We start from the raw sequence: 15,253 nt of genomic DNA, 5'->3' as shown, positions 1-15,253 counted from the left end.
ACCAGTAGGCCTTTGGAGTTGGTCTGCATGGACTTTTTGTCGTTAGAGCCGGACCACAGCAATACCAAGAACATATTGGTTATCACAGACCATTTCACGAAATACGACGTGGCGATACCGACTCAGAACCAAACAGCTCGTACGGTCGCGAAATGTCTCTGGGAAAATTTCTTAGTACACTATGGGTTTCCTGAGAAACTACATAGTGACCAAGGACCCGATTTCGAATCCCACACAATCAAGGAGTTGTGTCATGTTGCGAAACAATCAATAATAGTCACAAAACTAAATAGGAAATATAAATATATATAAACGGTCACAATAAGGTAAAATTAAATTTGTTTGGAACAAGTCTTTATTTTGATTTTTGCCATTACTTTTCTTTTGTGTCATGTTGTGATGTTGTTTTAAATTTCAGTGCTTTATTTTATTTGTATTCATTATTTTTTCCCCCAAATACATCTTACCTGTTTCTAACGCAGCCAGTGTTGTCGCCATTGCCTTTCTCCTTGTTGACACTGTCTCTTGAGCGAGTCTAATCTTCTGGTCACTTGTCCAAATCTAGAAACAGTGCACTCCCTTCTCGCTCATTTCCGCTATTCACTGGGAGGGTTGTACTCGCGCCGCGCGTTACATTGAACTCTCACATCACCAGTGTGCAGTTGCACAAAGCTCCTTAAGAAAAGTAAAAATAAAATTAGAATAAAATTAAGAAACCTGTTAGTGATACACCTATAATCATAACAAAGGGTTTTTTCTTTTTACTTCTTGCAAAAGGACACAGACCTTTAACTTTAGCACCATCAGCCATATTTTTTTATTTTATTTTTTGTTTATATTTTATCGTGTTTTTATACGGGGTTTGTTTTTGTTTTTTCGTGTTATAGTGGTTTTATAAGGAAGCAAGATAATATGGAATGGACAGTTTTATTCCTGTTGTGGACGGCGTTTAATTTGGCGCAAACTTTGAGTGAGATGAAGAGTAGGGCTGCCTATTTGCCCTAATCCAGCGCGTATCCAGTGCAGCATAGATTTTCTCCTGCAATGGAATACTTTTCAAGCTAATGAACCTCCTTTGGATTTAACTTTTCCTGATCTCAGCTGTTTTGCCGAACAGTCAATTGGAAAAGGTAAACCCTCTGGCGAGTTGCCTTACAAGTCAAGGAAGCGAGGTAAGCGCGGTGGAGTACGCCAAAGACTGAGAAAACAGTCTCTTTACCGCATCCCTCTACATTCTATCATCCTATGAAATGGACAATCTCTCCGTAATAAAATTGATGACTTGCAAGCTCATGTACGATTTCAACATGAATTCAGAGATGCGTGTTTATTAGCGATCACTGAAACATGGCTCTCGGAACGAGATTTGGACAACGAAGTGGCCATGCTGGTGTGACTGGTATGTCGCGAGGTGTGGGGGTGGGGGGTTGTTTATATGTGAATCCCAGATATTGTAAAAATGTTCAGGTCAGAGAAAGACTGTGCACTAGTATTCTCAGCCTCAGACGTCACGCCCATGGACCGTTGGCTAAACGGCTGATGCATATGGGACACAAAAGTGGAAACACTTCAGGAGTGTCAAAGTCGTCATCAGATTGGTTGAATTCTACAGGATTTCCGGGAGACGTGCGTGTCACATTCTTTAGCGTTCCATCTGGAAACAAAGATGCCGTGACTTATTGTGGTGACATTTCCACGCCCTGAAACATGACGATGAACGAAACGAACTGTGATTGGTTGTTTGACATGTCGGTCAAACGGCCTAATGGGCGGGTCTTGGCCAATGAAAGCTGCCATGGATTCCAGACCTTCAGCCGTCAGTCTGAAGGTCTGGCTACGCGAGACTAGTGCACTAGAGACGTTGAATTGCTGTCTGTGTCTTTGCGTCCTACTTGCCCCGCGAGTTTCCACAAATATTTGTTATGGTTGTATACATTCATCCAAGAGCAAATGGGGATAGAGATTCAGAATCTATTTTGCGAGAAACTCAGAGACTGCAGTCTATATCTCCCGATGCTCCGATTTTAGTCCTCGGGGATTTTAATCACTGTCCGCTGGAAGAACTTTAAGGGATTTTGATCAGTATGTTAAATGCCCGACCAGACAGAACAAGATTTTGGATCTGCTGGGCGGGGCTGACCATAACTGTGTTCAACTCATCCCGAAGTATCGTACTGCCCTGAGGAGGACTAAACCAATTATTAAACGTGTGAAAGACTGGAATGATGAGTCCATTTTGTGCCTACAGGGGTGCTATGACTGTACAGACTGGGAAACGTTCAAGGAGTCCTGCCCCAATATTGATGAACTTACTGACGTTGTCAGTGGTTATGTCTCTTATTGTGTTGACAGTGTTACTCCTGAAAAATCTGTGAAGGTGTTTCCGAATAGTAAGCCATTGGTGACCAAATCACTTAAGGTTTTGTTAATAAAAAAGAGACGTGCATTTCAGGAGGGTAACCTTCTGGAATTCCATTGGTTAAGAAAGGAAGTTAAAATTGAAATAATGAAAGCTAAGCAGTGTTATACTGGGAAGATTGAGAGGCAGCTAGCAGATAACAATTTAGGCTCTGCCTGGGATGGCATGAAAACTATCGCAGGCATAAAGAACAATAGAAATATGAAGGTGACACTGAAAAGACATACTTGTGACAGCCAGCTTGCACAAGAGTTTAATGAGTTTTATTTGATGGTTTGAAATGACATTTTACAGAGAAAAATGTATTTATGTGATGATGGTCCTGCTCCTTTTGATTATGTGATGTGCATTAATATTAATTAATATGTTCAAACACTCTAAAGCTAAGAAAAGCCCTGGTCCTGATAATATATGTAGTCAAGTGCTTATTTCTTGTGCAGAGCAGCTGGGCTCTATTTTCTATTATAATTTCCAGTTGTCACCCAATCTTCAGAGAGTGCCAAAAATTTGGAAACAGTCTACAGTTATTCCAGCTCCTAAACATAATCACCCACAAGAGTTAAATGATTTCAGGCCTGTTGCTTTGACTTCTTTAGTTAAGTGTTTTGAAAGATTAATGAAAAAAGAACTCATCACAAAAACAGGGAATCTTCTAGACCCTTTACAGTTTGCATATAGGGCCGGTAGAGTGGTAGAGGATGCCACTGCACTTTTGCTAAATTTGATTTTTAAACACTTAGAAGTAAAACACATGCCAGAATTTTATTTGTGGATTTTTCATCTGCGTTTAATACGATTCAACACCACATTTTAGTTGACAAGCTTTTTAACTTTTGGTCTTGATCTTAATAGAGTTGGGTGGATTTTTGATTATTTTTTAATAGATAGAACACAGCGAGTAAGGGTGAATGGACATTTGTCTGAGAAGACGTCATCATCAGTGGGGTCTCCTCAGGGATGTGTCCTTTCTCCCCTTCTTTACATTCTTAATACTGATGATTGTCGTAGTCAACATGATAACAAGTTTATTTTAAAATACGCAGATGAGTGTTTTAGTTAGTCTTCTTCATTCTGATGAAAATGTTCACGGTCCTGTAGTCAATGATTTTGTTCATTGGTGTGATAGAACGTTCTTGCAACTAAATGTTGCAAAGACAAAAGAAATGCTCATTGATTTTAGACATAAATCTTCTGTTATTCAGAATACTGTTAATTCACATATTCTTATTCTGTGACAACTTATTTACATTATGTGATTTTTTTTTTTTTTTTTTTTTTACATTTTTTTTTTTTTTTTTTTGGTGGGGTGGGTGAGGTTGTAAATTGTATTATTAGGCTTGTGTTTTTGTATTATTTTTGTGCTTTTTATGTTTGTCTGTATGTCTTGCTGCAAAACTAATTGCCCTTGGGGGACATGAATAACGTTGAATGAATACATCCACACGTCTGTTAGCTAACAGTGCGTCTGAAATGGTAAATGTTGGTCCTTTAGTGGTGCAAAGCATTCTGCACATGTTTTAGAAGCATTATGCATTAGCATTTGTGATTTAAAGACTTCATGTCATCACTCCCTAATCTAAGCCCACCCACCATCCAGCCAAGTGTTTTTGTAGACAAAAGAAGGGTGCTGGCTATGATTTTGAAAACCACTAGAGGGCTGTAGTGAGGAACAGTAATTGCTCAGATTTTCTAATACATTTTAACTTTAAACTGCATATGAGAAGGGTTTAATACAGTGTAAAATAATACATATGTTCTGCATACTTCATTTGACTTGCAAAGTGCATAAGCAAGCCTACTGTACAGGTTTTGGATAGGTCCAACACCCATCACTAAGTGTAACATCATATATAGTCCAGCAGACGTGCAACCTGTTTTAGAAAATAGACAATAGGTTTCTCAAAGCAGATGTTTAACAATCTCATTTAGATGCAATATAAAAATATGGATTACAAATAATGAGCCGAAAATACAACAGATGGCCAAGCACGTATTGTAGATATTAATAGACATGTCTAAATAAATATACCAGAAAAAACTCCAAGCCTCCTTCCAAATGTACAATAACAGCCTACTACACTTCTCATTTATAAACATTGTACATGCTTACACACACACACACACACAAAACAATGTTACAATTAATGCACTCAGACGTATGTATTTCCAAGAAAAAAAATAAAATGTAGTTGTAATAATATAATTAATATATATTATTAATTTCACTAAGATATATCACATTTAGTTAATGCTTCCATTTGCTAAACTAATTCATTCAGAAAGTAGCAAACATTTTCAGAGCACTGAAAAAAAACACCAGCTAAACATTATAGTGCAATGAGGCCTTCATCAGAGCATATTTTGTATTGCAGCTATATCACATACGGGCCTGACCACCCTGACTGGCCTTTTCATTGATAGGTCTACCATAGTTTGGCTGTTGCAAAAGCCACTCCTCCTTATATATAAAACATTGATATCGCCCACTTAATTTCCTTTTCAGCTCTGTTTTGACTCAGTGCAGAAATGTTACATATTTCAGCTGCAGCTTTATTGCTCTTTGGGACGGGTAAGAATTATTTTCCACTGTGAACTACAATACTATGATAAGTAACACTTTATAAATGTAAAATTAGGTGATATTGAAATGGGGAGACACTTATTTTAAATTAATGATATTGTTTTTTTGGTGTGCTATTGTTTTAGTTTTCTTGTTTAATGATTTTCAGGTTTTCTCCAAGTTATGTTTTCTACAGCAAGCATTCAGACTCATCCAGGACAAAGTATCACTATGTGGTGTCCACACAATATCCATGTTACTGGAAATCTGTACTGGTTCAAACAATCAGACGGTGCTGTACCCGTTACTATTGTGCACATGTTATACACCGAAAGTCTTCAGAAGGTTGAGCCAAATTATTTCAACAGTTTCACAAATGATTGCATCGTCATGGATCAGTTCAGCAAAAGCACCACCCTAACAATTAAGCAAGTGAAAATTTCTGATTCTGGCTTCTACTTTTGTGGAGCTACAGGTTATCACATGAAATTTGGCAATGGAACCAGACTTGAAGTAAAAGGTAATCTTTTTGAACCTCTCTCACTATACTCTACTTTTTATATACTGTTTTTATCTCTTTTTTTCTTACTTTGTCATTAACAGCGCATGTTGAAAAACACCACAATTTAATTGTAAAATAATTGTAAATGCCACAATGGCAAATGACTTGCCAACTGTTTTCATATCAGAGAAAAATTACACAGGAACCTCAAAAATGGGTATGTTATTTTACTTTCAATATTAAAGTTAAAACTGCAGGTGTTTAATTTATGAATGTTCTTGTTTAATCTCTCTAATCAAATTATGGAGGAAAATAAATACATAAAATGTTATCTTTGTAGCATCGCTTAAAAGGTTTCATTCAAATTATATCCACTCTTTTACAGATCATGAGCAATCACCCGTGTCTACTGAGGAGTGTTCTAGAGACATCTATTTCAAACTGACCCTCCTATTTGGTGGAATAATTTTTTTTACATGTATCGTTCCTCTTATTTTGGCGATTATCAGGGAACACAGAAGACAGAAGCATAAAAAAGGTAAACTCTTTTCACATGGTTAAAAAGATCAAGTTAAATCACAAATGTGGAATGAACATTAAAAAATGGCTTTGGACATCATTTTTAAATCTCTCATTATCTTAAGAGCAACTGATTGTCTTTTTCTCTGCTTTGTGCCAGTCGCTGAATGTCAAGCACAACAGCATGATGACAAGGTAAATTACACAGACTTATTTTACTCCAAGGGCTAAGAAAAAATATTTAAAAACAATCCCAGTTTCACCATTGACATGAAAACAAGCAAAGCTTTGTTTTATGCCAGATCACACTTTCTTTTTTTTATTATAAATAACAAAATATTTAATTATTTTATAAATTAATTACTGCTCTACCTTATGAGTCATTAATTACTGCTATATGAGGGTTTTTGTATAGTGTTTTGTGTGTGTTTGTGTGTGTGTGTGTGTGTGTGTGTGTGTGTGTGTGTGGTATCAACTATTATCTTATGATTCTGACTGAACAATATTATTTCTAATTCTGTTGGCTGTTAAGGACTTGAATAGTTGCATTTTCTACTTTTTGCTGTAGAATTTATTTTTGGAGGCTAAGGAAAAGGAAAACAGTATCAAAGGCTCCGGAATAAAAATTAAAGTTGTTATATGACCACCTGGATTAGAATCTTGACATATACATGTTTGTACTTCTTTGCAGGAAAATGATTCAGTAGAATATGCTGCTGTGTATTTCTCAAACAAAAGACCCAAAACAGGAGGATGACATACTGAGGACCCAACTGCTGTGTACACTGATACTACTTGAAACATAAAACAAACTCAAACATATTATTAATTTATTACCTATGGTTTATTTTTAACAGCTAAATAGTGTACCTGTTTAAAGAAATGTAATTATTGAGGCGATCAGAGAACTGTCTTTTCTTTGCATTACTGTACATAATGGTGAAGTTTATTAAAATTGCGTTGCAGTTTACTTCGACTCCTGATATTAATTCAATCTGACTCTAGATCACAAAGTCCTTGAATTTATATTCCAAATAAACATCAGTGTTTTATATTGAATCACAATTTGGATGCAGCTTAAAGTGTCACACTGGCCATTATAAAAGAATTTCATAGTCCCAAACAAACCAGTTTTGATCAGTCATAGACTGTAGTGTTAACTAATAACATTTAAAGTTTTTTCTTGCACATAACCAATAGTAGATTGCTTAGTCACTTTCATACACTTCAAGTCACACGGTTAGGCAGAAAGCTACAGTCCCGACTGAGTGTCACCTGCTCCATTAAAATCTGGGCCTTCAGAGAATTAAAATCAAGATAAAATCAAGTTTAACAATTTGTGGGCAAGGTAAAATGTCTTTCAATAATATATTTCAGAAATGATCAATAAAAGACATGTTCAAAGATACATTAGAGTCAAACATGCATTTTAGTTCTTTGTAAACCTGCTTTGGAACAATTTATTTTCAAAAGTGCTATGGGGAAACGATGGGGTACTAAAGCAGTAAAGAAAATATCACATCATTATCAATATCTGATCAATAATTATACTTCTTATTTTGAACTGGCAATAGTAGCCGTGGACTCGCCTGTTGATTGACAGGTTTGTCATAGTTTGATGTAAGCATAAGCCACACCCCCTCACATAAAAAAGCACATTGATTTCCTCAACATAATTTCCTCTTTGGCTCTAGTCTGATTCAGTACAGCAATGGTTCATTTAATCATTTCAGCGCTGTTGATCTGTGGCATGGGTAAGCATTACTGCACTATAATTATTTCAGTTATGTAAGATTAATGAATGATTAATTCAATAATCATTAGTAAACATTAGGTGTGAGATAGTTCTATATGCTTTAAAATATTTTTGTACTTTTTTTGGAGCGTTTTATTGTATGTTATCAGGGTTTTAAATATAAATATTAAAACACTGTTATTCCTCTGTGGGTTTTAGGCTTGCTTACAGCTGTTAAATCATCTCAGATAGTCAATTTGTCAGCTCAACCAGGAGAAAATGTCACTATTTGGTGTCAACACACCTCAGAAACAGGAATCAACATACACTGGTTCAAGCAAACAAACAGTTCTGTACCTATTGCCATTGTATACATGATGATAAGCTACCAGCTTAAGGAAATACACAAAAGTTATTTAAATGGTTTTCAACAAGATCGTCTGCTGATGATTCTGAACATCAAAAATACCTCCCTGAGAATTTTAAATGTGGATGTTTCTGATTCTGGTCTGTACTTCTGTGGTTGGGAAAGCCGGATTATTACATTTAGTGATGGAACACACCTAGACATTAAAGGTAATCTGTCCTTATCAGTACCACTATTGTAGAGGAATTTTTTGCTCTATGTCTAGCAGCAAAATATAAAAAATGCATTACATAATACATAATACAAATACACGTGGATAAGTTTTAATATGCTAAATGACTCATACATTTCAAGTTTTCTTTTATTGCACAGAGAGGAGTGTTACACCACTGCAAAATGAAACAGAAATAACAAATAAAGGTGTTTATCATCTGACTTTCTTTAACATTCATTTGCATTAATGCTTTTATCTAACCTGTGGTTTGTTACAGTAAAATGTGATTTCATTTGAACAGATCTCAAGAAGAGCTCGATTTCTACAAGAGACTGTTCTGAAAACATCTTTTATAAACTGACCTTTATTTTTGGTGGTATTATTGTTATACTCATCATCATTCCATTCATCGTGCTCATTATTAAAATACAGAACAGAAACACGCAGGAAAAAGGTAACAGTCTATTCAATTCAAAAGATTTACTTTGGCAAATGACTGTGAAATAATTGTAAAAAAAAAAAAATGTCTGTTGCCGCAGATGCTGATCGCCATGTAACACAACATCATGAGGTAAACTTTTCATTAAAATAAACATTTACATTCCCTAAATATGGAAAAATTTTATTCAAATCCATTACAAAAAGTTTTTTTTTAGATGTCCTTTAAGGTCTGCAACATGCATAGGAAGAGTATGTAAAATGGCAAAAATTCTTGAACAGTTGAAATTAAAGACTAGGCTGACTGGTATACAACAGATTTGAATGCACAAATCTCTGCTATTGAGGAGTTATCATGAGAATAGTTATAAACTACAAAAAAATTATTTTCTATTAACAGTGTTTTTCAATATTACTGTTATGTACATAACATTCTTAAGTGAAATATAGTATGTGTTTTGAGATTGTTTTGCATATGGTTTATGGGCCTGCTTCTCTTTTCTGTTTAGCTCACCATGTCTTTAAAAAGGGCTGCATGGTTGAAATCGTTTTGTGAAATACAACTGTTGAGGAAAATATAGCTCTGTGTTAGGGAAATTTAATATGGTTAATTCTTAAAAGTAAAAATAAAGCAAAAAAAAAAAAAAGTAATAAAGTAAAGCTTGGGTATAAAGTATGTTGCATTCTGTATGTGTGGGGTACAAACCAGCAACAATATCAGCTAGAAAAAAGGTCCACATTCCCTGTCTATTTACCAGCTGTCCTCAACATCAGAATTAGCAATGAATTGTAAATTCTAACACCAGAGAATGTATTCGGATGCTATAAAGTCTTTTATGTATATGTATGTATATACAGCCCTTGTTTTTTTTTTTTGCTTTTATGATTTTCTTCTGTACATATTTGAATTAAATTTAGGGTGCTTTCACACTAGCACCCAGGTTCGATTGACGTCAGAGTTCGGTACGTTTGAATGATGTGAATGCTGCCTTCCGAACTCGGGTGCACAAAGGGGTGTTCTGGGGTACGGTTCAAGTGAACTCCAGTACGGTTTGCTGCTGATATGAATGCAATCGTATTAAATTGATGAAGTGAACCGCTATTCATGACGTATTATTTGATCAATTGAACTCTGGTTCGGACCAGGCAATCGAACCAAGTGTGAAAGCACCCTAAATGTCATTACAGTCATCTTTCAATCTGTTGCAGGAGCCTCAGTCATCAGTGTATGCCGCTCTACAGTTCTCAAAACACCAGAAAAAATCCAGAAGAGCAGCCAGAAATACAGAGGATACAGATGTTGTGTATTCTGCTACTAGATAGTAAAACAACGGCACACAGTCAAATATTGTAGCCTACTGTAATGTTTAAAAGCCATATGTTCATCAAGACTCTAATATTTATACGCTATATTACTAATGCCATACATTTAAAGTGTATGTGAAGTCTGCAATGTTTAGTATTTTTGATGCAATAAAAGTTGCACAGATAAAATGCATTTGAAAGTTCTAAGAAGTTTAATTTAGATCTGTTTACGATCTCTGTCACTAAGATATACAGTATATTATATATATATATATTATTATATATATATTATTTAAACAAACAAACACTAGCTTTCTATTTTTTCTATTCTATCTACTTGTTTTTCTTTGTGTGTGTGTGTGTGTGTGCTTTTAGGAAATCTGTATATGGCCATGGCGGTCTATACACGGTAGCCAGAGCAAGAGATAGGAGAGATCTCTTTTGCATATCTGACAGTGTAACATTAAGCAGAAGTATTTCGAATGAGTTAAACCTGTATCCTGTCTTCTGAGTAACATTGAGAATATCATTATATATTGTTGCAACACCGCCACCATGACCAGTCTGACAGTTTAAAGAAAATGCTATTAAAACAATATTTAAATCTATTTTAAATGTGTGTAAACTTTATTTAAAAAAAAAAATGAAAATCACATAATGGCTTTCTTAAATGCCTGTGTGCCAGTGTGTGCACCTGTTAGCACATGAGAGCATCACAGTTGGAGGAAGAGGCTGTTGCTTTTCGGTGTAGACGTGGTGGTGGGAACTTCAGCGGACCAGATTACACAGCTGTAAATATACACACTGAAACACAGCTGTACAAATTATTAAAATTATGCACACATTTCACAACAATGTACTCAGCAGCAGCCGTATAGCCTATTCATTATGAATACTGATAATATTACTCATGACAATTTAAAGAAAATGCTATTAAAACAATATTTAAATCTATTTTAAATGTGTGTAAACTTTATTTAAAAAAAAAAATGAAAATCACATAATGGCTTTCTTAAATGCCTGTGTGCCAGTGTGTGCACCTGTTAGCACATGAGAGCATCACAGTTGGACTGTTTTCCACCCACCAGACTGACCCCAGCTCATCACTCACAGCCCTCACTGCAGCTCAACCACACAAACACATCACACTACATGCCTTTCACACTACTTTCCATAACCACAAACAAAATACCCCTTATTTTTAGTGAGGTTAGTCACAGATGACAGTAACTTGAAAAAAATAAAATAAAATTATATATATATATATATATATATTTCCTGTAAGGGGTAGGTTTAGGGGTAGGGTTGGTGTTGGGCCCATAAACCATAAAAACAAACCTGTGTGTGTGTGTGTGTGTGTGAAAATAAAAGAAAATTAATAAATAAATGCAACTTTCAAGAGTAGCATTTTCCAGGCCAGGCTCATTAATACAATCACCACTGTGCTCCACTGAAACTTCACATCTTTGCTTCTATGCAAGTGCCATTGTTTAATAGTCATACGGTGATAGTAATATGTCTTTTCTCTAGTATGGTGTTTTGAAGTCTCTGTCAATGCACTGTTAAAGTGTGCAACTGCATGAATACCACGTTAGTTCCTTTCACACAATGACTAATGGTTTCAGAAACAGACTTATGCCACTAAATACATATAAGATGGTGAATTGATGATGAAGAGATGATGCACAGCGCTCAGGTTGCGGTCAAGCCTTTGTTTCTGAAAGTAACACAGAATAAACAAGCAGCCTTAAGTGTGCTTAGGTCTCTGTGGGTAAAAGTTTCCATACATCATCTTATTGCAGTGAAACTAAAGTGTCAAATCGAAGTGCAGACATCTGAAATCTGGCTATATTTAGAGATTCTCCTCCAGCATTACCAAGCAACCATCTATTAATAGAGATTATTCAAGAACCTTTTTTTAATATAATGAATCACCATGCATACGCATTTTTTTTTGTTGTTGTTGTTTTTTTTGCATGTGGCAGAATGTGCCTCATGCAAATAGGAGATGGTACTTTAACACGCTAACAGAAAGCGTGAGTTTGAAATTCATTCCATATTTAATATTTCTTAAAACAAAGTTCTTGCTAAAGCCCATTTGTAATATCAAATGTTAATATTTATTCAATCCCATAATGCACCGCAATAACAAATGTACAGCCGAGCTAGAGAATACCCATAATGCACTGTTATTGAATTCCTGCATCTCGCGAGAAGATGGTGCCTGCAGATCAGATGAGTCATTCATTCATCCATTTTCCAAATGGCTTGTCCAAAGTGGTTACAGCGTAATATCATACAGGTATAAATTTATTTATTGATTGATTTTTAAATAGTTTCATTAAGGTTTATGCTAGTTTTCATGACAGAATTCGAGATAAATCTTTTCATTACTAAAGGAGCTGCCAGTTTGCTACGTTTCAAATGATTATTAAACAGCAAGCACAATGCAAAAGCGGCAGCCCTTCTGACGCACTCAGTGTCCGAATATGCTCACACGTTTTCATTCCCTCCTTCAACTGGACTATATAAGTGCACTAATGTAGGGAATAGTGAATGATGTTAAAGGTGGGTGATTTCAAACACAACACTTAATTACTTTTGTTCAGGTGTGTTTAATTAGGTTTGGAGCTAAACTCTGCAGGACAGTGGCCCTCCAGGAACAGGTCTGGACCCCCCTGACCTACAGTGATATACAGTATGTTACTAGACCGAGTAAACAACTACATCAGATGATCTTAGAATTTACAAAATATGCTTTTATTTGCATTAAAATAGTATTATTGATAGCATTATTTTATTGCATTAAAATACATTTGAGGGATTCTTATATTTTGAGGGAAACTGACAGATCAAAGAACTGGATGAAAGTTGCTCTGTAGTGGTTTGACAGAAGGGAGGTGTTTTGAGCCTGTGTTTTTCCAATGACTGCACATAGGGGGCACCAGTTCATTAGTTGACATGTTTTACAGGATAATATTGTTAGTGGTCATGTTAGTGGACATGTTCTGAGGGGTTAAATAATAGATTAGGCATCAAAAAGCATGCAAAGTGTGTCCAACAGCCATGACAGACTTAATTATATGGAACAGCTCATTACTGGTTGAGCTACAATATTTAAATGTTCCCTGTATTTCTAGACTACATATTACATATAAACTTAATTTTGTGAGTATAATGTTATTGAAACAATGACTGGCTATCAATAAGGTTGATCAAATAACACGGGACCTGTTTTTTTTTTTTTTTCATTCTGAGCTTACTGTGTAGCAAGGAAATACAGAAAATTAAAGGTCAAAAACTACTGAAAATGAGAGTTCACAAAAATGAAAAATTACCAGTTGATCATTAGGAGACACCAGAACCAGATTCACAGAGGCTCCAATCATGAGCATAAGAACAAAAGATATGCCACATCACATGCTATACGTCTTGGGTCAGAAGGCCTGAATGGAAAATTGACAACAGCCAATCACACTTCATCTAAATCAGAAAGACAAGTCTTGACTCCCCTAAACCCAAACGTTTCACACCCACACATCTTACAAACACTCCATAAGATGTTGCCAAATGCACAGAAGACCTCAACTACTGTATGTTTAAAGTACTTCTGATATTTTTTCTACCGTTTAGGACAAGTGTGTTTGCTATGGAAGAGAGATTTGTTCTGCAAAGTTAATTCTCACCTTATAATATTTAGGAAACTGTTATGATATTGTTCTGACGATACTGTTTGTACTTTTTCCCTCTCAGGCTTCATCGCATCTGCTGCTGTAGTTCAAAACAAAGTCCTGGAGACCTTTACTGCAGGCGAAACTATAACTTTAGAGTGCTTGATATCTCAACACCATGAAAACTTCTACTCCTGGTTCAAGCAATCTCTGGGAGAAGCTCCAACATGCATCCTCAGTCTCTATGCTGAAACTTCAACACCAACATTTTATGGAGACTTCAAGAACGACAAGAGATTGTCAGTTCTAAAGAGAGGAAATCTTTTTGCTCTAACCATAAAAGATGCAAAGCCATCAGATACTGGAATCTATTACTGCGTTGCCCGTGACTATGATCTCATAACTTTTAGTTGTGGGCTGTTTTTAAACTAAAGGTGAAGAGCTTGAAAAAAGTCCACACATTCAAACATCAAAGAGGAACAAGCGAGATGAAAACAACATAAGCAATTTACTGAGTGAAACAAGGCAAACGTTTCGGTCACATGTTGACCATTTTCAATGCCAAGCTAACAATGTTAGAACTAGGAGCCATCTTAATTTGAGGAATCACATGATAATTAAAGAGATCACATGATCAATCAGGACACACACACTGATCCAAAAAAAAAATTATAAAAGGAGAAGAAGAAAAAAAAAAAAGAAATAGCCACAATGTGTGTATATGTAAAGCAATGGATAATCTACATCAAATTAGAGAACAATGGTTGTCTGTTGGAGTTAACAAAAGTACAATTCATAAAAAACAAGACAATTGAAGTTCTTCATTTAATCCCTTCGGATATACACAGTCCATATAATAGATCCACTTAGCTTCACATTGTAACAGTCGTTTGTTAGAATCACCACCTCTTCTTGAACTGATCAATCTCTGAATACCAGTAAATCTCATATCACTAAGTTTATGGTCAGCATCCGCTGTTTTTAAACTACAAATGTAAGAAAACCTAGCAAAAAGCAGTCATATTGCATCTCCTGAAGAAAAAAAAATCACTATGAACAATGAACATCTAAATAATGTAATAATTCTCTAATTTCAGGGTTAAATACTAAACAACATCATATTAAGCAGTTTTTGTCTGCAATGGACTCGGGTACATGGGTAAATAAGATTGAGTTTAAAGGTGTCTTATGATGCTGCTAAAAAGAACATTATTTTGTGTATTTGTTGTAATGAAATGTGTTTATGCAGTTTAAGGTTAAAAAAACACATTAGTTTCCACATAATGTACATTATTATTTCTCCTCTATGCCCCGTCTTTCTGAAACGCGTCGATTTTTACAAAGCTCATCAGTCTGAAAAGCGAGGTGTGCTCTGATTGGCCAGCTATCCAGAGCTTTGTGATTGGCCGAATACCTCAAGCGTGTGACGGAAATGTTACGCCCCTTACCATACTGTGATTATGCCCTGTCAGGCCGGAGCGACGAGACAAAAACATTAAAATCCATTATAAATGAGGAATTTG

At 35.6% G+C, this 15,253-nt stretch overlaps 1 protein-coding gene and 2 pseudogenes across 1 annotated transcript; all 3 read left to right on the top strand.

Moving 5' to 3' along the window:
- The first annotated feature begins 4,926 nt into the window (after positions 1–4,926).
- On the top strand, positions 4,927–6,888 carry LOC107674801 (uncharacterized; annotated as a pseudogene).
- Positions 6,889–7,711: 823 nt separating this feature from the next.
- LOC107674800 (uncharacterized) lies at positions 7,712–10,081 on the top strand. The gene is made up of 5 exons (XM_016468905.1): positions 7,712–7,754; positions 7,955–8,311; positions 8,618–8,770; positions 8,856–8,887; positions 9,964–10,081. Exons 1-5 carry the CDS (start codon positions 7,712–7,714, stop codon positions 10,075–10,077), a joined length of 699 nt encoding a protein of 232 aa, XP_016324391.1. The 3' UTR covers positions 10,078–10,081.
- Positions 10,082–13,654: 3,573 nt separating this feature from the next.
- The window catches only part of LOC107674793 (immunoglobulin superfamily member 3-like), an 8,142-nt pseudogene continuing 6,543 nt past the window's right edge, over positions 13,655–15,253 (top strand).

The sequence above is a fragment of the Sinocyclocheilus anshuiensis genome, unplaced genomic scaffold (assembly GCF_001515605.1).
Source record: "Sinocyclocheilus anshuiensis isolate Anshui unplaced genomic scaffold, SAMN03320099.WGS_v1.1 scaffold1246, whole genome shotgun sequence".
NCBI lineage: Eukaryota > Metazoa > Chordata > Actinopteri > Cypriniformes > Cyprinidae > Sinocyclocheilus > Sinocyclocheilus anshuiensis.
The sequence above is the reverse complement of the archived record's forward strand: the minus strand, read 5'-3'. Positions and strand labels throughout refer to the sequence as shown.

Bases quoted from the DNA above. Each gene is read 5' to 3' on its own strand.
- LOC107674800 (XM_016468905.1), top strand. From the start codon at position 7,712: ATGGTTCATTTAATCATTTCAGCGCTGTTGATCTGTGGCATGG. The intron at 7,755-7,954 runs GTAAGCATTACT...TGTGGGTTTTAG, and splicing joins GCTGTTGATCTGTGGCATGG to GCTTGCTTACAGCTGTTAAA. The intron at 8,771-8,855 runs GTAACAGTCTAT...CTGTTGCCGCAG, and splicing joins CAGAAACACGCAGGAAAAAG to ATGCTGATCGCCATGTAACA.